At 37.8% G+C, this 21,750-nt stretch overlaps 3 protein-coding genes across 5 annotated transcripts; 2 read left to right on the forward strand and 1 right to left on the reverse strand.

Moving 5' to 3' along the window:
* Nucleotides 1-487: 487 nt before the first annotated feature.
* On the forward strand, nucleotides 488-8,132 carry tsl (torso-like). 3 transcript variants are annotated; one of them, NM_001114371.1, is made up of 3 exons: nucleotides 488-542; nucleotides 4,908-5,567; nucleotides 7,010-7,405. In NM_001114371.1, exons 2-3 carry the CDS (start codon nucleotides 4,926-4,928, stop codon nucleotides 7,403-7,405), a joined length of 1,038 nt encoding a protein of 345 aa, NP_001107843.1. In that variant the 5' UTR covers nucleotides 488-542; nucleotides 4,908-4,925. The 3 variants fall into 3 exon arrangements, with proteins under 3 accessions (NP_001107843.1, XP_008191997.1, XP_008191996.1); XM_008193775.3 differs by lacking the exon at nucleotides 488-542 and adding an exon at nucleotides 983-1,155 and having other exon boundaries at nucleotides 7,010-8,132; XM_008193774.3 differs by lacking the exon at nucleotides 488-542 and adding an exon at nucleotides 2,800-3,373 and having other exon boundaries at nucleotides 7,010-8,132.
* LOC663599 (tetratricopeptide repeat protein 5) lies at nucleotides 7,655-9,764 on the reverse strand. The gene is made up of 8 exons (XM_969639.5): nucleotides 9,599-9,764; nucleotides 9,161-9,511; nucleotides 8,863-9,105; nucleotides 8,762-8,815; nucleotides 8,526-8,711; nucleotides 8,126-8,301; nucleotides 7,930-8,074; nucleotides 7,655-7,879 (listed from the first exon to the last, which is right to left on the reverse strand). The coding sequence occupies exons 1-8, from the start codon at nucleotides 9,656-9,658 to the stop codon at nucleotides 7,760-7,762; spliced, it is 1,335 nt and encodes a 444-aa protein (XP_974732.3). The 5' UTR covers nucleotides 9,659-9,764; the 3' UTR covers nucleotides 7,655-7,759.
* Nucleotides 9,765-9,968: 204 nt separating this feature from the next.
* UBL3 (Ubiquitin like 3) lies at nucleotides 9,969-21,484 on the forward strand. The gene is made up of 4 exons (XM_969655.5): nucleotides 9,969-10,461; nucleotides 20,088-20,196; nucleotides 20,764-20,928; nucleotides 20,984-21,484. Exons 1-4 carry the CDS (start codon nucleotides 10,432-10,434, stop codon nucleotides 21,046-21,048), a joined length of 369 nt encoding a protein of 122 aa, XP_974748.1. The 5' UTR covers nucleotides 9,969-10,431; the 3' UTR covers nucleotides 21,049-21,484.
* The last annotated feature ends 266 nt before the right edge of the window (nucleotides 21,485-21,750 follow it).

A 21,750-nucleotide genomic window follows, 5' to 3' on the forward strand; every position in this document is an offset into this window, starting at 1 on the left:
ATTTTTATGGCCATGTATTGTTTAAATATTTCGAAAGTGGTTGTAAATGCAAATTTCTTCGGTTGTGTGATTTAAATAAAAATAAAAGTTTTATGTAATTATTTATAAATAATTAATAAACGTTACGTCCCACAACGAAAGTGTTAACTTTAAAATTTAAATATTGATTTAATTCAGAATCTCGGGCACGGTTAACCGTTTTACTTATTTTATCAATTGTGTAATTAATTTATTAAGGATACCAGAACCTAATCCAAGAAAAACAGCCTTACCCAAGCCTACAATCAAAGTAACAACAAATATTTACATTTTGCATTCAGTTATTTTAATTGGCTTCGATAGCAGACAACAGTAAAACGTTATTAATTTCTCAACCACCAAGTGATGTAAATAAAGTAGCAACAATTTCTTTCATTTTTTGTGAGAACGTTTTTTTCTCGTATTACAAAATGGCACGTTTTGGTTTGTCAAAACTATCACTTTTGGCATGTTTCAAAATCAAAATCGCAAATGACCATCACCAATGAAGCCGAAACGTTGCGGTGAGTAATTTATTTAATTAGCAATTCTGATTAATTGAGGCATTTTCTAATTCTCCGTAAATAAGGATTCTCGTTAAGAGCAACGACTTTACCGTCAGCAAGACTCGCTTTTGCATAATTCGCTTTCTTCACGTTATAATTTCGCGTCGCGTGTCGATAAATAGTACCATCTTCGAAAGCCGGTTACCCTTGACTTGCCTTTAAACCTTTAAACGATTTCGAAAGAATTGCGAAAAGCGATTTTAAAGCGGCTGCGGCCCAAAAAGCGCCCGACCTTAACCTTCCTACCGACTGCGCCTAATCCTTATAATGAAACCCAGACCCGGAAATGCGCGTTCCACCCGCTAATTACGCTTGTGGGACTTCGTGTAGATAATACAGGGCTTCCTCGCACGCGTCCTTGGGATCGGAATTATCCAATTAAAGCGGCAAAAAATTATCTATTTTATTGCGTCTGTCAACAAAGACCACAAGAGGTGCTATTCATTGTCGATAACTTATCGAACTTGGACTGAAAACATGTTTTTTTCACCGACAATGGAAACAAACGTGATTTGCAAACAATAATTAGTGCCGGAAGTGCGCTTCAAGTTCTTCATCGAGGTCTGAAAAGGTAAGTAATTACGGGTGCTTTAATACCATTTAAAATCACATTTCGCGGATTGCGAGGCGAGTTTTGTTATCAGGGAGGTCAAGTCAATACAAGATTTTTTAATGTTTACTGCTTTCAAGTACTTAATTGATTATTTTGGGTCAATAGTGTTAGTGAGGATTGGCATTGACACTGATAAGAATTTTAAGTCTTGAGACGTTTATTGCCGCGAATTTGCACGGTTTTACGCCCACGTGAGTCACACAACTTTGCAATTATTTTACTTTTTATCGCAAGATAAGTGACTCAAAGAATGCATGAACCTGCCTGCACTCCTTACTTGCATCTTGAAAAATGCAACCTTCAAAACCTGAATTTGTATCGCATTTTCGCCAGTCTTTGTCCAAGTCGCAACTCAGTACAGGGCTTCGAAATCTTTCATTTTTTTAGATATTCAGTTATTTTTTTAAGTATCAACAACTTTGAAAGAAAATTATTGAACTGAATCGTATCCGTGTCTAAATCATGATTTGCTCAATTTATTATGAAAATATTGGTTCCCAATCATTAAATAGTAAATCAGCCATTCCAGGAATAGTGCGACGTGACGAAATTTTTAAAATAATTTTAGGATGTAAGGTTTTTTTCAAAATACACGTTTCGTTTTATATTTAATGTATTTTGCAACAAAAGAGTTTTTTTCTTGTTGTGGATTTAAAATGGGAGAGGATAATCAATTAATCATTCAAACTGAAGTAAGTAATTTATTAAGTTCTAAAATTTATACAACTGCTGAATAATTTTTGAAGGGTGTTTTTCTAGTTTCTGACAGTTTAGAAAATAGAAATTTGTAAGTAAATTGATTAGTAATTTTACTTTTTTATCTTCGTAAATTTTGCTGTCCCGTCCGTCATGTGTAAACAATAAGTAAATCAGAAATAAATTGTTGGCTTGTTCTAACAAGTTCCATCTTTTACTTCAAAAATTATTTTTGGAATCAGGGCCTCTTATATAAGCATAATTTTATAATGATTATTCAACAATTAAAATGTAAGGTGTTTTTTGTGTCCCGTCCGTCATCAGCTTGTATTTCTTTTTCCTGCTCGTAGGTTTTACGCCGTAGGAAGTTCTAAAGTAGAAGATACCAGAACAGTGTTGATTCTGAATTCAACACAAGAGTTCAAAATCTGAATCTTTCATGATTTCATGATGAGAATCAGTACTATATTTTTTCAGATTTTCAGTTTTAGAAGAATCGATAAATTTATTAAAAAAACTACTTTGAAAGAAAATGATTACAGTGAACAAGTGAATCATGTCTAAATAATGTTGTACTCAATTATTATAAGAACATAAATCCCAGTCATTAAATAAAATAGTTAGTCAACCGAAATAGTCACAGATTTTTTTTATAACTCAAAACTTGGGTTTTTTGACACATTTTCATCCAAGGAGGTTCTAATGTAGATAATGATTTATAAATTTTATTAACCATTTTTGTTTATGATTGTATTTAATTAAATCTGAATCATTCGTCCTCAAAATCGTGTCAATCGGAGAGGAGATTTCAGTTATTTTATTAGTTTCCTCGCTCTGCTGCAAGAACCAAATAATTACAAATCGAAATTTGAGTTCAAATTAATGTTTGAGTTTTGCTTATTTCGCAATTAAACTTTCTGTACAGTTTGTTCAAATTTCAAATTAAATGACCAAAAAAGTGATCATTTGTTTGAAAAGCCGAGTCATGATGAAACTAAATCCTTGGCTCAGTTGTAAGAATTCAAAACAGCTTATGCTTATAGCTTTTTAATTATTCCAGTGCTTTAATTAAATCTCTGTCCAAGTCTTCCTTAATCCACTTATCTTCACAAAACTGGCAACTCTCACCAATATTCCTCTCTAAATATCCGCTTTCAGTCCCTAATTGCACTCCAAACTTGTCTTAATTACCTTCGACAAGTCATAATCCGACTATTGACACCCAATTTACACCTCCAGTTACCCCCAGTTGAAAAATCACTCAAAACGCAACCAGTTATTAGTATTCAACCCGCGTGATAATTTCTAATCTAGTTCGGGTTTTCCATTGTATTCCTTATGGAATCGAGCGGTGAAAGTGAGAGCGATCGGCCCCTCTATAGGACACCTGCCCGATTCAAGGGGAGCAATCTGGTCAATAATCAGTGTGGTGCAGGAGTTGCAGTGGTTTGAACGTAATGGTGGTTGAATTTAGCTCCGCGTAAGTCGAATTTTTTCAAGGTTGAAACGTTTCAAAAACGCGGAAATGGTAAAAGTGTTACGTAAATGCAGTGCAGAGAGCTAATGATGTAATTGTTTCGGCCGCAAATTAGATTAATTTAAATCATACGTCGAGTTGGGTAATCGTTTCCGGTTTCACTTTTTTCGAAAATAATTTAATCGGGTTTATTGCCACCGCATTATCACACTACATTTATTTCTTTAATGTCGCGTCACGGTTTAATCATGAGGACAACGATCGTATTGTAAATAATTCCAAAGTTCAAAACCTGCAAACAGGTTTCTTTGCGACCCTCACCCACAAACGCCTCAGATGGCGCCCCAAGGAACACCTCACCACCACAACCCATCCCCCGAATTTTATTAATCGGGGCCAGAGTTACGCAAGAGCGATAGATTTGAAGAAACTGGTGAAAGTCACAGACAATGCCTAATCAAGCGCTCGTTTTTGATTAATTGCAACTGCAACAAGCATCCAATTAAGGAAATATCTCATTGGGAAACGCGATCAGTGTCGAAAAATTCAAAATCTTGTGTGAAAAATTAGAGATGGTGCAAGCGAAATTAGTTTGTTCCAGATGTTGCTTGGCTTAATTCTGATGAAATATGTAACATTTAGGATTTTTTTAAAGATCGGTGCGAACTTTCTCTGCGGTTCTGTCACGTTTGCTGGGTTTCTTGGGGCCTTCGGTGCCCAAGGTCGGCAAAATGGGCTTGATCGAACGGAACAGTCGCTGTTGCAACGCGATTGGGGTCAAATATTGTTTATTATAAGTTGTAACTGTGTCGCTAGAATTTTTAAATTCGACTCGCTTGCTTCACCCAATTTAATTCAGTCCTCAGCTAAGTCTGATTTAAGACTATTTTTTATATACTCCGAAAAACGGACAGCTCTTCACAACGGACATTTTTGTAGGAACGTAACAACACCTATATTAAAATTTCCACCTCCTACAAGCGGACATCTCCCCACAACGGACAATTAAAAATTCCCCTTCGGAGTCCGTTGTTGAGAGGTTTTACTGTAAAGTGATCCATGATAAATTTAGGACCTTTACCGAAATATTGAAACGTTTATTTCCTTAGGAATCAATTACTTAGTATTATTTTTTCTAATATTAGACCTGGGGGAGGTTCAATACGCCCTAGTTGATTCTATGTCTGGATCTAAATTTAAATCAAGTTGTAATGTAATCTTGAACTAGACCTGGATCAGGCGAGCTATCTAACTAAATTGGCATCAAACTAGAATCACTTGGATTCTTTAAATTGATCAAAGGATGTCTACGCTGAAGCCCTTCGGAGGAGGTTTAAGGACAGAGCCCGCGTCCTCGTGCTCGAAAATCGGTTTTGTTTCGGGTGCCCTCATTCGGTGCACCTGGTGATCGATCCTGTTGGACGGGATTCCACCACGGGTGAACAACCGTCTATCCTCCACGGGTGCATCCTCTCGCATAAGCTCTCTCGCGCGCGCATCCAAGGCCTCACCTTGTGCACACTTGTCCATGTTTCAGGTGTCAGTCGCGTCGAGAATGTGGGGCCGAGCGCAGCTGCTCGTGCTGCTGACCGCGCTCTCGGCCTACGGAGACGACGTCCATCCGGAGGACAGCCAGCTGCGGGTCGGCCGCTCCGTGGACATCTTCACCCGCTACGGCTACCTCAGTCTGAGCATGAAAGTGGTGCCGCGGAACGACTCCGACTTCCTCTTCAGAGAGCCCACCATCGACGTCTTCGACGACCTGGACCGGTACGTGGTGCACCCGGTCAAGGTGCCGAAGAAGCAGCGAAGGGTCTTCGTCGGCGACTTCCATATGGAGTTCTGCGATAACGTGAAACAGCTAGTGCAGGCCTATTTCAGGGATTTCAGCTTCGAGAGGCTGGAGAATACGTGGAGGGCGTTCACGGCGAGCTGGTCGCCGGACACGCTGGCCAAGAATTTAGGGATTAATTCGTCGTTTGTTCACAAGGAACATTGTTATGTGCTAGTGAGGTTGGCGAGGTTTAGGGATAGTGTCAAGCTGAGCAAAATACCGAATAATGTTAATTTGATGGACGTGGTGGCGAGGGAGATTGATAAAATACAAGTTGGTGATGTGAGCAGTGTGCTGAAGTTTATACGAAAGTACGGCTCGCATTTTATCGAGTCGTACGTTACTGGAAACGCACTTTACCAGGTATTTTAATTGTTGGGTGATTAATTAGGAAAATACTAACACGGTTATTTCAAGTCTCTTTGACTCTTGCTGAGTGAATGGAAACTAGTTACATAATTTTACTTTTAAAGCTCTATTAAACAATCTACAACACTTATTGTTTTACCACCTTTTTATGTAAGAGTTCAATATCCAAATGATTAAGCACAACAATTAGTTACACATAACGTTCATGGTCGCAGAGTGATTAAATTGTTTCTCGTGAGAAAAAAATATTTTAAGCGAAACCAATCACGTTTGCATAAATTTTGTACCGTTTTAGCATCGTTAAAGGTCTCAAATGATGCAATGACTTAATGAGAGCAAAGAAATTTATTTGAATTTTTAATTTATGTTGATTGTTGACCACATGTTGATTGGATTTCTCTCAGACAAAGCTAAGAAATTTCGAAAAATGTCACGGCCGGTTTTTGGGATTTCGTGACCGCTTATTAATTTTATTCGCAAAATTATCAGAATCGATTAAAGACAAGGTTTTCCAGCCATCATGGTCACTGAAGAAGATAACAGCGTCACATAAAGTACGTTTTCGGTTTTTACAATTAAACAATTTCGTTGTAATTATGGTGTTCTTGACGCAAATCAATTATTTTATTGTTGGTGGAGAATAAATAAATGGACGTTATGTGTTTACGAATCGTCAAGGTTTTATTTCGGTGAACTTTAAAGATATTTCCATAAATGATGGAGTGTGATGACATGAAAAATTACGGAATCGTTGCATGTTTCAGATGAAAAGGTTTAGGTCATCTGACGGATGGATATATAAGAACTTTATAATCACCTTGCATAAATTAAAAACTGAGTTTTTAAATAAAATAACTTAATTTTTATAAAAAAAAATTGTTTTTGCTTTGGACGTCCTAACGTTTGATTGGTGTTTGCTCCTAGTAAGATCTCTATTTATCAACTTATGCACATCCTAAATTCCGAATCTTAAAATTGTAAATATTTTTTCTGAATCTGAAGGAGTTTAAAAAGCATTTATTTTTTAAATTTCATAATGTCTAGGTGATTTTTTGTTTTGTTTAAATTCCATAAGTCATTATTTAATCAAAGACGCATTTTTAAAACTGAATCATTTATGAACGTTCTCCAGAGGTGTTTAACGTGAATCGTACAGATTTTGGATCGTCGTAGAAACGCAACCTGAGTTTTAAAATCAAGTTCTGAAATGTTCAGAACTATATGAAGAATAAATCTGTTTATATTAATATTTTTATTTATTTTATTATTGCGTGATTGATTGTCACTGACTGAGAGGGAACAAAAAGTTGTTTTGCAGAAGGAAAAAACAATTGTCATTTTTAAGATTTTATTATTTATATGGTTACATGGGAAAATTACTTCAATAGTTTAAAGCATGTGTGTCCACTCGAGTCTAAAAATAGCCCCCTGTCCAGGTGTTCGTCTTCCGGCGCTCCATCTACTTACAAATCAAAGAGCGGCTCAAAACGCAGGGCATCTCCCACTTGGACAAGCTGGAGCTTGGCCAGTACTTCAGCCCCTGGTTTGCCGAACACATGGGGCAGATAAAGGTGGCCAGCGGCAACCACACCGTGGAGGAATGGGCCGCTGCCAAGCTGCGCGTCCATTACTACATTTTCACATATCCAACCCTTCTGAAGATCCACGGCGACACCCAACTGCTCACCGTCCTCAACGACCTCCTCCAGAACGAGGCCATCCTCCAAATGGGCATGAAAACCCTAGCGCCGGCGTTCAAGGACCCGGCCAAACGCACGTTCTTCATCGAAGTGTTGGACAATTTTTTGAAATTGTGGGAGAGCAATTTGTAGTGCATCCTGTTTTTTGTGATAATACGTTGTGATAAGGACGCCCGCGGAGAGGAAGGACTTTTGCATTGATTAGTTTATTGCGGATTCGAGAGTGATACAAAAATGGGCTGTTTGCGTTCGGAATGAGGCGATTTACACAACATTATCGATAACGAGCAATATTTATTTTTATACTCTAAAGTATATTTTAATACTCTAAACCAAATATGTAAAGTTTTGTAAAAACTATAAATATATAAGACAACGAAATGATCAAAAATCTTTTATTTACAATTAATTTCTGGCTGAAAAATACAGGTTCCAGTATTGGCTGCACCACTCTCATTCTGAATTACAAACGCGTGTGAATTACAATCAATCATATTTGTTAAAAATTGACATCTGGACACCGGCTTGAAGATCCCGATTCACTTTTTTGCCATTCACAACCATCACAAGCGGTGTCTCTACTCGGATTAAACGAAACTTGTATTCCTACAAATAAAAATTCCTAAAGTTGTCCATGACTCAAAAACCGTACAGACATTATCTTTATACGTAAAATCCACATCAGTCACGTAGGGTTCGGGAATTGCCACTGAATTACCGATAATCACACCTTTACCGTCGGCCAAATTAAAAACTGTTACTACGACGCAAGTTCCTAATTTATCCACCAAACAGAATGTACTAGAATAAATTATTTTATAATGTAATTTATACGAAAAATAAATTTATTACAAAGGAACCGAATCCTCGTTTTGCACACTACACACCACTTTCCCCAAAACCACTTTTTCCTCATTTAAACCCGGCTTTAAGCCACCCAAAGGAATTTCGTCAAGTTTGACGGTTTGATTCGCCGACGAGGTATAACTGCCACCGGCGTACGGCCCCAATTGCTTTGAATCAATCGACTGGCAAAAAAAATAAATGTAATTCAAAATTCGTATTACAGGTACCTGTAACTTGCAAATTATTAATTTCGAAATCGATTGCTCATATGTTAAGGATTATAACAGTCGGCTTGCGATACTGAAAAATCGTAATTTTATGAAAATAATAATTACACCTCAAATGAGCCGATTTTGAAAGCCAGAAAATTACAGGTCCCTGTAATCGGACAAAAAATCGAATTTACTTGCAAAATTTGTTGTAAACGCTTCGCTTTCATTTTACCACTTGTTGTGACTAAATCGGTAATCTCATTTAAATATCTAACGAGTTGTTTTTCCTTGATTTTGGGTTGGTCCCACGTGGGATCATACAGAGCCGCCTTATTAAACGATTCAAGCGCCAATTCAAACTCTTCCTCATATTTTAAAGTCTGTAATTGAATTACTGAGATAAAACAAAACAAAAAATTGTTACACGTACTATTCCTTTGTTATAGTGTAAGTCTGGAGTACTTTTGGCCACAATATCTTTCTCCTAAAAATTTTTTTTTACAATTTGTTTTAATAAAATGTGATGATTACGGCTTGAGAGTAGGCACTTAAGCATTGCTTTAGCGTTTTTGGATTTTGTTGAATACCGAAAAATGATGATAAGTGGGCATTTCCTAAAACAGCCCATGAGAGACCATCTTGGGGGTCCAACTGGACAGCTTCTTTTGCATAGTTTAAGCCTTTTTCTATGTTATTTATTAAATTTTCCCTACTACTTGAAGTTTCCTGCCTTGCCAACATTGAGAGATTCCTTAACGAGACTTTATTCTTGCGCTGAAAGTCCCAAACTTACTTAATAATTACCAAAGACTCATCACGACCTATTTACTTCTTTGAGCGCCCCCTCAAAGCAATTCATCGCCTTCTTCAACTCATTATTTTTCCAAAAACACTCCCCTAACTCATTCCAAGCCTCAACACACTTAGGATCCAATTTAACAGCCTTAGAGAGCAAACTTTCCGCTTCTTTGCTAAACTTAGGCACAACATTTAACGCCCTACCTTTGAGAAAACAAAACTTGGCCCTATCGCCCCCCGAAGCCCGTTTCTCGCACTCATTAAATACTCCTAAAATCTCAGATAATTTTTTCTCAACATCTCCATTTTTATGAATGGCATCGTCGATCTTATGAGTTTCAAAATAATGGTCCCGGTATAAGTACAAGCTATTAACTTTTTCCTGCAATAAAAGACAATCAAATACCACTCCTTTTAAGGAGTTGAGTGTAGGTGGACACACCTGGGGATGTAACTCCAAAGGACTTACCTGGAGGGCGGCTACAATGTCTTGGGGAGATTCCTGGGGCTTGTCACCGCTTGAATCCATTTTCAAGATTCAAAGAAAAGCATTTCTTCAAAAAATGTGATTGTTTTGACAAGAAAGGTTATGTCGCTTTATTGTCAGATGAAAGCAATGGTGGGGGTGTTGTAACACATGCAGTCTAACACCCATCAGGTCTTACTTAATTAAATTGTGTTATGCGATTGTATTACATTATAATTATGAAAAACCATCGCTATGTATAATTTTCTATACTTTGATTGATAATTTGTTTTGCAAAAAATGTAATTGTGGCTTTTTTGGGAGTAGGATTATAAGTGTGTAAGACTGCGGGTGACGGCAGTTCTTTTGACACTTGGCATTAACTACGTCAGTTTTTTGTAAAGCGTTCCAAATTTTGGTTTTTTGGTGTGGGACAGGTGTGGGGCCCTTTGGCTTGCATAAATTGGCAAAATTCGTCCAAGTGGGACGTTTGTGTTGTGATGGTCCGGTAGATGTCGCTGGGCCACTGCGGGTTGCGTCAAACAAATCAGTTGCAAGTTGCAACAAGAATAAGTTGGTGGTGGCGGCGCAGTCGCGTTGAAAAGTGGCTTGGAAAAGTTGCACTGCATTGTTAGAACGTCGGAGGTCGTTTTCTGTGTGTTCCTTCGGTGCTGGTGTTGTGTCTTCGGCCGTTTGGTGCTCCGCCCTTACCATCATGGCTAGCTAGTGCACCAGCTTGATGTCGTGCCATGGAGTAGTGTTGTGACCGTCGAAAATTGCTCAATTTGCGACAGATTCGGGGATTTCGGATAGCAGATCGAAGCGAGGGCCGCACCATGTCCGGAAGGCATATTCCAGCTGATAAGGTAGGTTAGAAGACAACCGCACCCTTCCTGTCGATGGCGACCTACATCGCGATATACCCCGAGTTTGGGGCCCTTCGGAGACGCCCACGACACGAACTCTTGCAGCTTTCACAAATGGACGATGGCGCGTTCGATCATTAGAAAGTCGACACGGACGGTCATTGCAGCGCTCAAAATATTACAAATTGATCTAAACTCGATTTATTTCGCAAGAACAGGTGAGCAGGTGCTGGAAAAGCCTTTGTTTGCCCTTTTTCCCCCATCGCGGCCATCGGAATGCGTTAATTAAACAAAAACAAAAGAAGTGTCACTGCACTCTTTTCTATTAATACATTAGAAATTTTATTTTGTAACTATTGTAATCAGCTTGGCTGCTTTTTATTGCTAATTATAGGAAGTCACGTCTGGGATTGACTCAGTCTAGTGAGCACTGCACTAACAAATGCCAAAAATTGACAGTTAGATCACAGTTAACTTGATTGGTATGTTCATTCGATTGTTTGGGAAAGAATTTGTATTCGCAAATGATTGTCTTTACTATCATTTGAATTTTATATGAATCAGGAATTGTGAAATTATTTTTGCACCAAGAAACAACCAATTTTTCACGAATTGCGTTTACTCGGTCTAGTTACCCGTGTAATAATAACTGTCAAATTAACTGTTAAGTTCAGACCACAAACGTGGAAACGTAATTATGAATTGGGATTCATTTGGTATAAATATAGTCACGGTTTAAATGATTGTATATTTTTTGCCTCATTTTTACATTATGATTACGCAAAATGACTAAATTGTGTAGAGAATAATTGAATTTTTTACGATTGTTTTATTCGGTCTAGTTAACTTTGTAATGACACTGCCAAAATAATAACTGTACAGTAGTCTAGCCTACGGGATTTCAAGTAATAATAGTGAGTTTGATAACGAATAGGTGTTTTTTTAATTAATAATAATGATTTGGGGCTTACACTGAACCCGAGTAATTGGGTTGATTATTTCCTTTCTCTGGACAATTTAATTTTTTTGTTTTGTACTAATCAAAATTATTAAAATCTGGTTTGGTTTTTCGTTGTCAATCTCTGAAGCATTAAAAAGTAAGTTAAATGTGTTTTTCGTTCCGAGTTATTTGCTCATCACATGGATAAAGCGATGTTGATCTTAAATTACTTTATGTTAATTTTAATTTAGTTGCGTAAACATTGAATCAAATTTTTAGAAACGCGTCCTTTCCTCTAAATATTTAAGATTTCGCGTCGATTTTCTCTCTGAAACGGCGTTTTTCTACAGAATTTACGTTTTGTTTTTGACACTGATTCTATTTTTCGTCGATCTGGAGTCGTAAATATTCGAAACGAGGAACTTGTAACTCACCTTGAGGAGTAAATTTTTGCCTCTCATTCCACTCCCTAAAAAACTCAATTATCGTTTTAATTTCATTCATTTCGAGTTTGTCTAAAGTCGCGCCATCAATCTGACTCTAATTAGTAAAAGAGTTGAAAAAATTCGGTGCGAAATACCTCCCTCTGTCGATTATTCAAGCCACCCTCTCTCGTGTCAGATCAAAGGGCTCAATTACGGGAGCGGTAGCTGCGAAAAAAGTTTTTCGAGGCTTTTTGTAACGTCATTTCTGGACACCATCTGTCGAATGACCCAGTTTTTCGGCGAATTCATTGAGTAAATTATTGAGTTAGTAACAGGGTATTCTCTTATCGGTCGGAATGATACGAAGAAAGGAAAACAATTCATTAGTCATTTTTTAATAAAGAAAAAAATGCGATAAGAGGGTTTTGTGTTTCTTTGGTATCAAGTCTGAGTATGACGAAGTTGGGGACTTTGACCACCCCCTAAATAGATGGCATACCACCGGACATAGAAAAACCAAATCCACCTTGACGTCACCTTGGCGGCCTTTTGTCCCATTGAAACGTCTTTACCTGGGTGCCTTTTTGTGTGCGTAATAGAAATTTTCTCGATTGAAAGATAAGGTCGGAACAAAAACGTCGGAATTTCGATACCTACCGACCGAAGCTTTGGGGCAATTATGCAAATCATTCGGCGGCAAGACCGAAACCAAAAGCTGTTAATTACTCGCTTGAAGATTTATGCACGCGTATGCTGACTCTCTAACACACCCGATGGGTATTTATGGTCCGACTGTACCTTAGAAAGTCGACGGGATGGGGTCATGGCGGCCGAGATACTAGACTCTGGTCAGATGAGATGCCTGCACTTTGGAAAAAATTCTGAGAATTTTTCGAATATTTTGCAATGTTCGGAAAGGGATTTATTCTTCAATTTCCAAACACTTTTACTCCACGTTCCGCCAATCGTCAGTGAAAGTGTCCACGACGGAAATAAAACCGCGTCACAACACACTTCCAACACTTATCAATAAACATCACAATCCAGCCTCGTTCCGCCGTCGTAAAATTAAATTTACACGAGGCCGTCCCAAAAATACGAACCGACTCAAAATTTTTAAGGTCACAAAGCGACATTTCCGCCTCAGATCGATAACTCCCTTTGACATAATACGCAAACTTTTTTCCTCTCTTCGCCCTTAATGTGAAATTACGCTAGATTAAGCAGTCAGCTGAGTCGGACTCTCTGAGTTTTTCGATTTTGGAGCCACGCCAAAACCGAGAAAAATTAAAGATAGACGTGACACAAATTTTAAGTGCGCGAAAAAATCGACAAGGATTCGACGAGGTCGGTACCTTAACTTTGCTTGTAAAACAGCTGTGAGTGCATCCCGGATGTGGCAGAGATGCGCGAAGGAAGTCATTGAGGAATAAATGTCCTAATTGAAAGTGTATACGGAGGAAGAAAAAATAAAGAAGTGGCCACGAGGCGTGTAAACAGAGCGTCATTCGCGCAAACATCTGGCTTCACGTTTTTTAGTTCAATGCTGTTGGAAGAAAGGTGATTGGATCAGCCACAATAATAGAAAAACTTTGGTGTCGCCTACTGTCACCGCATTTTCCATAATTCGAATCTCCCACGGCCGCATCTAAAAATACCACTTCCTCATTGCATCAAGTACGAATCCTTCGAAAAAGCGCGCGTTTCGCGTGATGAAACCCAATATTCCGCAACAAAAACAGAAAGTTCCCTCCGCATTGGCCAAGAAGTGTGTTTCGGTGAAAAGAATCGTGCCGGCCTCGAGTTGCCATCCACCTGCGGCGGCATCAAAATTATCAAAACCATCGACGTCCCCGACGTCTGGAAATGCCGATCGATCCACTTTTAATAATTTAGAAACGGCGAGGAAATTTGTCCGAACGTGACGCAAGTCGGGCATAATTTTTTCACAAGGACTGTAATACTAACGTTACTGTTGGAATTAAAGCACAGTTAAATATCAGCTCGACGGTGAAGTGTCACCGGAAAAGACTGCCGGAGGTCTCAGTTCTCAAGACGTCTCGTTAACGCGTCCTGAAGTGGATGAGAGATCGTTAACTCGAGGGTCACTTTTCGGCGGGGATGTTTAGCCGAGTCGAAAATCGATGATGGCTCGAGAAATTTTTCGTTTTAGTTGCGTATAAAACACACACACCGTTATATATTTACTCGCAATCTGCCTTTGACACAATCTAAATGTAATCTTGCCGGAACTAATTACTTGTGCGGTTGCGGATTCGGTTTCTCTCGTTAGTATTCATGGAAAAGAACGCTGGGAACGTTAAAGCTTTACCTGAGAGGGAGAATTAGTACAAGGGACGAAAAGTTAGATGATGACAGGACACGTCGTTAATTTATTTCGCTCGATTTGAAATTTTCAATCGCAGACAAAGAAATTCATTATTGGTTCATTAGCTGCAAGATTTATACAAATTGACTGATATCGATTGGATGTGCTCAGGAAACGGATCTGAGACAGGGCTGGATTACGGTGTGGCACTGTTTTTTCACTCCAGTTTTACGTAATTTGTAGTGTTTTTAATAACAATACGAATCAACGGATCAGTGTCAAACATTCCCGACATTGCGTAAATGTAAATTATCATTGACATCACCAAAATCAACTTTTTAACTAAATCTGACTGATCCATCAGCTTGTCTTATCTTTTATAAAGTGTATTAATTTACTCTTAAAATATGTTTGTTGATGTACTGGCTCAAAGGCATAAAGAATTTGGGTACAGAAAAATTACGGTGGTTTTCTTTGTGTTTCATCTTCCTAATGTGATTTAGTAACAATAAAATTCAAGAAGCAAAATTTTCTGGCTACGTTTCGCATATAATTTATTCCACATCAGGCCGTCAACTATCCATCATTTTCTTCTAATGCGAGGTGGACAACCGAACAGATTAGCAAGAAGTTGGTGCTCACTTTCGTCAACTTTTTCTCAAAGCTTTTCTTCCTGTCTTTTCTTTTTAACTCTCTTTAGTTTTCTCCTACGCCAGTTTTATTTTTTCCACCGTAGAGGAAACGAATAATGAAATATAAGAAAACGTAGTTTATTTTTTATATTTTTAAATTCCACTAGCTAAATAGTCGGTAAATATAGATGTCACAGATTCTCCGATTTTTTTTCAATTTGACTTGCAGAAAAACCTATTCAAAATGAACTTATTTTAACTCGAAAAACGTGTTAAAATACGCATGAAGTCATAGGCCGAAGTCCGAACACTCCGAACTGTAATCCGAACAGTGATAATAATAATTAAATTTTTTTTATGTACTCGTATAATGTTGATTTGTTGAAGTCTATTTTTAACAGACTTTATAAATACGTATTTAATAGCTTATTTATTGCAATTACTAAAAAATTGAATTCGATAGCCCTTGCTGTCCTTATGTTATTATAGTTCGGCTTATAGAGGTTTTACTGTATTGTTGGTGTTGCTATTGTTAAGACTACTACGGTGATTTTCGTATCAAGTTAAGCTTTTTCTGTTTTTAAATTTTATTTTAAATTGATGTGCTATTACAAAAAAATCTTTTTTTCTTTTGGTCAATGGGTAATTCAGTCGTGACCTGAGCTCAAGGACTGAATAAAAATATTATGAGCTAGCGTTGTTTTAGCTATTCTGAAGTGAAATTAAAATGATCGAGTACAATCTCCGGAGAAAATCTTATTTTTGTATTTTTAATGCGACCAGCATCTGCCGTTAATAACCCATATATGGCGTATCCGCTCGATTGTTCATGATTCACTTTTCAATATTAAGCGATGTGGGTGTATATAAAACGGGGAATTGCCACGGAGGCCGTTTAGGTGTCGTTGACAGACCATCCGAATATAAATTCGACTGTTAATGACTCATCCCTATCTCTCGTTTTAATGCCTCGTAAAATGACAAATTTTCGAGAGTGGTGTGGTGTCTCAACGTTGATCGATCGTCCTCTGTACGCCGACGACGACTATACAAACGGCTCCTCTAATAACCCGTTTATGGGGCGTCGGTCCGGCCTTGTTTTCGAAAACAAATTAAAAACATCAATCAGATTCAAGGGTTAAAAAACGCCATCAGTGTTCTCGTATCTCGTCCCACTTTACAAATTGTTCGTTTCTTGAACAGTTACATTCGACTATAAACCTAGAAAATAAACATTGGTCGCCGGTTCATCATCCACGCTCCGTTGCGGCCAACATGTCGCAACAATAAATTACCAATGAAAGAAGAGGCGCAGACAAGCGACAATTAATGATCGGCGATAATTCAAAAAATCCGCACGAAGAAGTCTCAACAGTCGGAATACCTCCGACACCCTCTTCCAGTTCTATTTCAAGAGTCGACGAAGAAAAACTCAGGGAACCTCGTAACTCTTTTTGAGATACGACACCGAGATAAAATTACCTCGAGTAAATTTTACGGAATTAAATCCCGAGTGGAGGCCATAATCACGAAGAGACTTAATAGAAATAGTCGACACGGCACCCTCTCACAATCGAACGATTAATCCGGCGATCTTTCCTAATCCAGATTCGTTACTTAATTCCCGCGGTGTATAATTAGATTTTTTTCACTTGCGAACAGTCGGGAGACACATTAGACTTTAGAGGATTAGGATTAACGGTAGATCCAAACAAAAACGAAATTAGAGGGACGTGTAGCGACAGATTCCACTAAGTCTAGCTCCCAGGTGAGGCCTGGCTGCATATCAAAATGAGGCCAACAATTTGTACAGCAATTTTTTTAACGTTTATGCAGTCAAAATACTGTTATTTAAAATTAGAATTGGTGAGGTCGCTGGGCCAAAAAGTGAATCACTTACTGCATTGACTCACTTTCCCAAAATTGGCGGTTGGTTTGGGACTAAAGCAAACTGGAGGAATTGAATTATTGTTGATCGTTTTTGATAGGAAACACGAATCGTTTGCTTCGGTCACGACCCGGTTTAGAAAGAAAATTTTCGAAAATATTGCGACGTTCTTCGAGTGGTAAACAAAACTGCACCGTCCCAGAAACAAAAATGCCCATTACTCTCGCCTCACACCGTCAATCTAAATATAACCCGTTATTTTCGCTCTTCCTCGCGTATGTCACACGTCGTTACGAGAGAAAACCTTAGAAAGCGGGTCAGCCCGTCAAAATTTCGCCGCCCGAAAAATCCCCAACCGTTTTTCCGAAAATTAAATCAATCACACGCGTGTCACAACCAATCGATAACTAGTACAGAGAGGCGAAAAAAATGCACAAGCCCTCCTACGTAACTCCGAAAGCCGTCGAATCCGATACACGGAGGGTGGTCGTGAGGAAATATGTCGTGTTTCTTGAACCCCTAAAGGGGAAGAGATGAAATTCGATACGATTAATCTCCCTCCGGGTGTTTTAAAGAGCCCGCGAGGAGGCGAAGACGGGCCGGGATCGAGCCAACGATATGTTAATTAAACGCGATCGGAGTTTTGTATTTTGCGAGTTTTCGCAGGAATAAAAAAGCAAAAGAGGCGTATATGACACAAGGAAACCTAGTTCTGGGTCAGAGGGGAGGAGTCCCCGGCGGCGGATCGATAACCGGGCAAAGCGCGTTGCACTTATCAAGTGGAGTTTATGTACCCCCTTGTGTGACGACGATTCCTGACGGAGGATTGGGCATGGGGTTGCAGGATAAAAATAATACTTTAGTGGTCGAAGCACGAAATGACCCGCTTACACGGGGGTTTTCGCGATCGAATCGAGCAAAAAGTGAAAATTTTCAATCTGATCCCAGATCTTGAATTTCGCCCCAAAATGATCCCATAAGGTTATTAAAATTTGTATTCATTCTGTTCAGAAAAGGATTCAAATTGGTTTCTGAGCCAACCGTTTGATCTGCGGACACAAATAATTGTTTCTGACCGGATGATTTTAATCCGACGTGATTTAGTTGGAAAAATATGCGATCCTTGCCATCGTAATTTTTTTATTTAAACGCTAGATGAGGCTTGGGTCTGCTGGGTGTTCCGTCTAAACCCCACATTATTTATCGAAAAATTTAATGAAAAATGAAAATATTTTCAAAAATGCGGCACCGTTTTAAGTTGAAATGTATTTTTTTTTCCCTAAAAAATTAAATTATATGGGAGTTTTTTTTTGTAAATTCACACATTAAAATAATCTATAGGGCGAAGTTATCGCGAGATACTTTCACAGAAGATGAAAAAAGTCTATAGAATTCGCTAAAGGCAATTTTTCAACAAAGCATTTACTGAAAATAAAACAACATGTTACAAAAAATTAAAGATTCCCCTAGATTACTTTTTATATTTAGGTTTTTTGAAAATTTTTGGATTGCACCTTACTTTCTTGATTTTTTTTTGGATATTTGGAAGAAAAAATATAGGTCTTCCCTTCGCTGTCTTCGTGTTGAAACAATCTCACAAGTTATATTTGCAAAACTTAAAATAACCGTAACTCGTTTTTTTCAAATGAAATGTCCTATTTTTTTTTCACAAGATCTAGAAGAATTTAATTCTGTAACGATAATCCCTATACCTACGTTTAATAGTTTCCAATTTAAATTAAATTTTTGCTAACATTAGGCAGGTGAATATTATTATTCAGGCATTCCATGATTACGGACGGGACATAATTTCGCCAACTTTTAGTTGATAGAATTTAAAAAAAATATAATAGTTTAAAGTGATGATATTAATTTAAACATCCATAGAGCAATAATGTGGTCTATGATTAAAAATTTAAATACCGTTAACTTTCATAAATATTTGATTACAGACGGGACTACTTTTAAGAGAACAAAAATGTGTTGCGAGAAATAGGTATTTGCTCAAAGTGGAAATATTATGAATACTTTTTTATGAAAACGGGTAATGCAGAGGAGGTGGGTTACACAAATGAGAAATAGTGAGATTACGGACGGGACACAAAAAATTATGCTAAGTAACAATTTTATTATAACACAAAAATTTTAGCAAAAATAGGAAAAACTAACAATTATCAAAAAGTGAACACAGTTCTTGTGAAATTAAATTTGATGTACGTTTAACAATTAATATTTTGTCGAAAGCTTTGGAAAAATAATTTTTGGATGCGCACGTATGGAATTATTTAACATTATTAATTTTTTTTTTCGACGAACGTTTTTCTAAACTAATCTATTAAAATAAGCAAAGACTTGATTTATTCATAAAAATAATTCAGATTAAAATTTATACGAAAGTTGACAATAATTCAGTGTGGAATGCGTGGCTGTATTAGCACTTCAGGTACTTTTAATGTTGTAGAGTTTGAACGGAACATCTCGTATGTTATGATTAAAATTGTTGAATCTCAATTTGCAAATGACTCAGCACCCTGTTGAGTTAAATTTTGATTCACTTTTCTGTCGGAGCGCTAAATAATTCAAAACTCAAATCTGTATTAATGGAATTACTGCTTTTTCGTCCTGAGCGATGATCGGATCAGCCAATGATTTTTGGTGGTTGACTCTTGCAATTTAAAATTTCCTTCGTGCTCTGTGGACATTTCCCGCTTTTCGCGTGACCGTCTCTCCTTCATAACCACAGAATTCACGTTTTTTCCCTGTCAGGAAATTTTTCATCGCGGAAGTCGTCTTTAATAAAAATTCCCGACGCGTACAAGAATCGAGTTCTTCCCACAATTTCACGCAGACATTTCGTGGGCGTTTTAACCCGTTAGGTCAAGCCTTTTAATACGGTCTTCCTATATATCGCTCGCTTACCTAGAAATTAAATTGTTTTTACTCCTCGCCGTGTACAATTACGGGCCACTTTAATTGCTCCAACTTCGGGATTTTTACGATTTCCACGCCCCGTTTGTTATGATGATTTTATGAAACTCCGGTGTTTTTTCCGGTCGATTGTCTACGGAGACGACACCGGATTCGTGATTTATACGCGATGAAAAGTTCGCTAACTGGACGACTTTGTACGCGTCCGAATCATTAGGCTATCGATCGTTTGCACAAACTGGATTTAGTGAATTACTTTGGGACGATATTACCAGAGAATATAAAGGGAAATCCGGACCAGAAAACGGCCAAAACGAAAGTAAATAAGCTCGTTTTCAGTCGACGGAGGGAAATTTTATTTGGATGTGAAAGGGAGTGTCTGCTGACATTTTCTATATTTTTTCATTGTTTTTATTTTATCGGTCACGTGTTATTGAAGGACTACGGCGCTGTAGCAGGTGTTGATTCCGGGCTTTTGTTGCAGATAAACCTGCGACTGATCCTCGTCAGCGGGAAGACAAAAGAGTTCCTCTTCAGTCCGAGCGATTCAGCTGGTGATATTGCACAACATGTCTTCGACAACTGGCCAGAAGGTAACGGATTTTATTCATTGTTGTGCCAAAAGACTAGAGTTGCCTTAAATTATGCGACTTGGCTCTAGTTTATTCATGAAATCAAGATGTTTTTTAACAACAGGAAATGTAAAATAAAAATTATAAATAAATCATATCGCTTCGAAATTAATCATTTTACAATAAATTTGTTTATCATTTGTATAAACAAGTGATTTTCCGGTCACAAAGTGCAGAAAAATACGGTGTGTTTGAGATAACGTACGGAATGCGAAATCTTTGTCACAATTCCGTTTCCGGAAAAAACCGCTCGTTGCCAAAAATCCGTGACACCCGTTTTTTCAATTAAACGTTCGTTCAGGTGTTGCAATGTCATTCGAAACCAAATCGACCGTTCTATAATTAGCAGCAACTTTTACGTCAGGCGATTTTTTCTCTTTGAAACCAAACAATTCCTTGCAAATGATGATGTTCGTAAAAGTGGGTCTGGGTGAACCGTGCCACTTTTTATGCAAATCTCGGCGACCGGCTATCATTGATTCTACCACACTTCCTGTGGAAATTAAGATTTCGTTGCGTTTGTTGCAGATTGGTGTCAGGAAGCCGTATCAAAGGCTGAAATCCTCCGACTTATATATCAGGGTCGTTTCCTTCATAGTAACGTAACGTTAGGAGCACTAGGACTGCCATTTGGGAAGACCACAGTGATGCATCTCGTACCGAGAGAGAACCTGCCCGAGCCTAATTCGCAAGGTGATGAGACAATTTCGCAAAATTTTCAGCGAGCTAATTATTTTTTGTGATGCAGATCAACGACAAAAGAGCAAAGGGGGCAACAGCAGTTGTTGTTCGGCGTCGTGCTGCATCTTGTAAGGTATTGTTGTGATACGAAAGAGTCTCGGACGTAATCGTCATATCCGATGGTCGATACAATACTCGTAAAAAGTGCAAGGAACTACGTGCATAGTTGCACAAGTAATGTTGTGATATCAGTGTTAATTTCGATACTCATGTGCCAGACTAGACTGTGTGTCGGAGCATCCCATCATTGTTATAATTTTTAGCGTATTTATATAGCTATATTGTTTTATATTTTAATGAACAAATAGAATTATTTTTTAATCATCTCATCATTAGACATTAGCGAATGCTGTAAAGTATCAAATTTTTTAAAAGACGTGCGCCCATTACTTTTGTATAAAGCGTTTTCAGGTCGTTCTAATGGGTTTTTTGTATGAATATGTGTCGGAATTGTGCAACGTTCATATTTATTCCGTGGACTCTCAGTAAATAAATTGTTTTAATTTCAGTATTATTTTTTTCTCATTTTCCATTGTACGTTTAATGAAAGAATAGTTTTATTTTTATAATAATTGAGTTGATGATGGTTCATGTGTATTTAAAAGAAGAAAGTTTATAGAATAGAACAATTATGTGTTTATATATACTTGAATCAGAGTATTACTTAAGTAGAATTGGAGTTACCTAAGTAACTATTATAAAAATGATGTATATTTGAACAAACTTTAGTAGATATAAGTCCTTAAGCCCAGTTCATCCCTCCATGTGTTCCAT

Source organism: Tribolium castaneum, chromosome 9 (genome assembly GCF_031307605.1).
Source record: "Tribolium castaneum strain GA2 chromosome 9, icTriCast1.1, whole genome shotgun sequence".
Lineage (NCBI taxonomy): Eukaryota > Metazoa > Arthropoda > Insecta > Coleoptera > Tenebrionidae > Tribolium > Tribolium castaneum.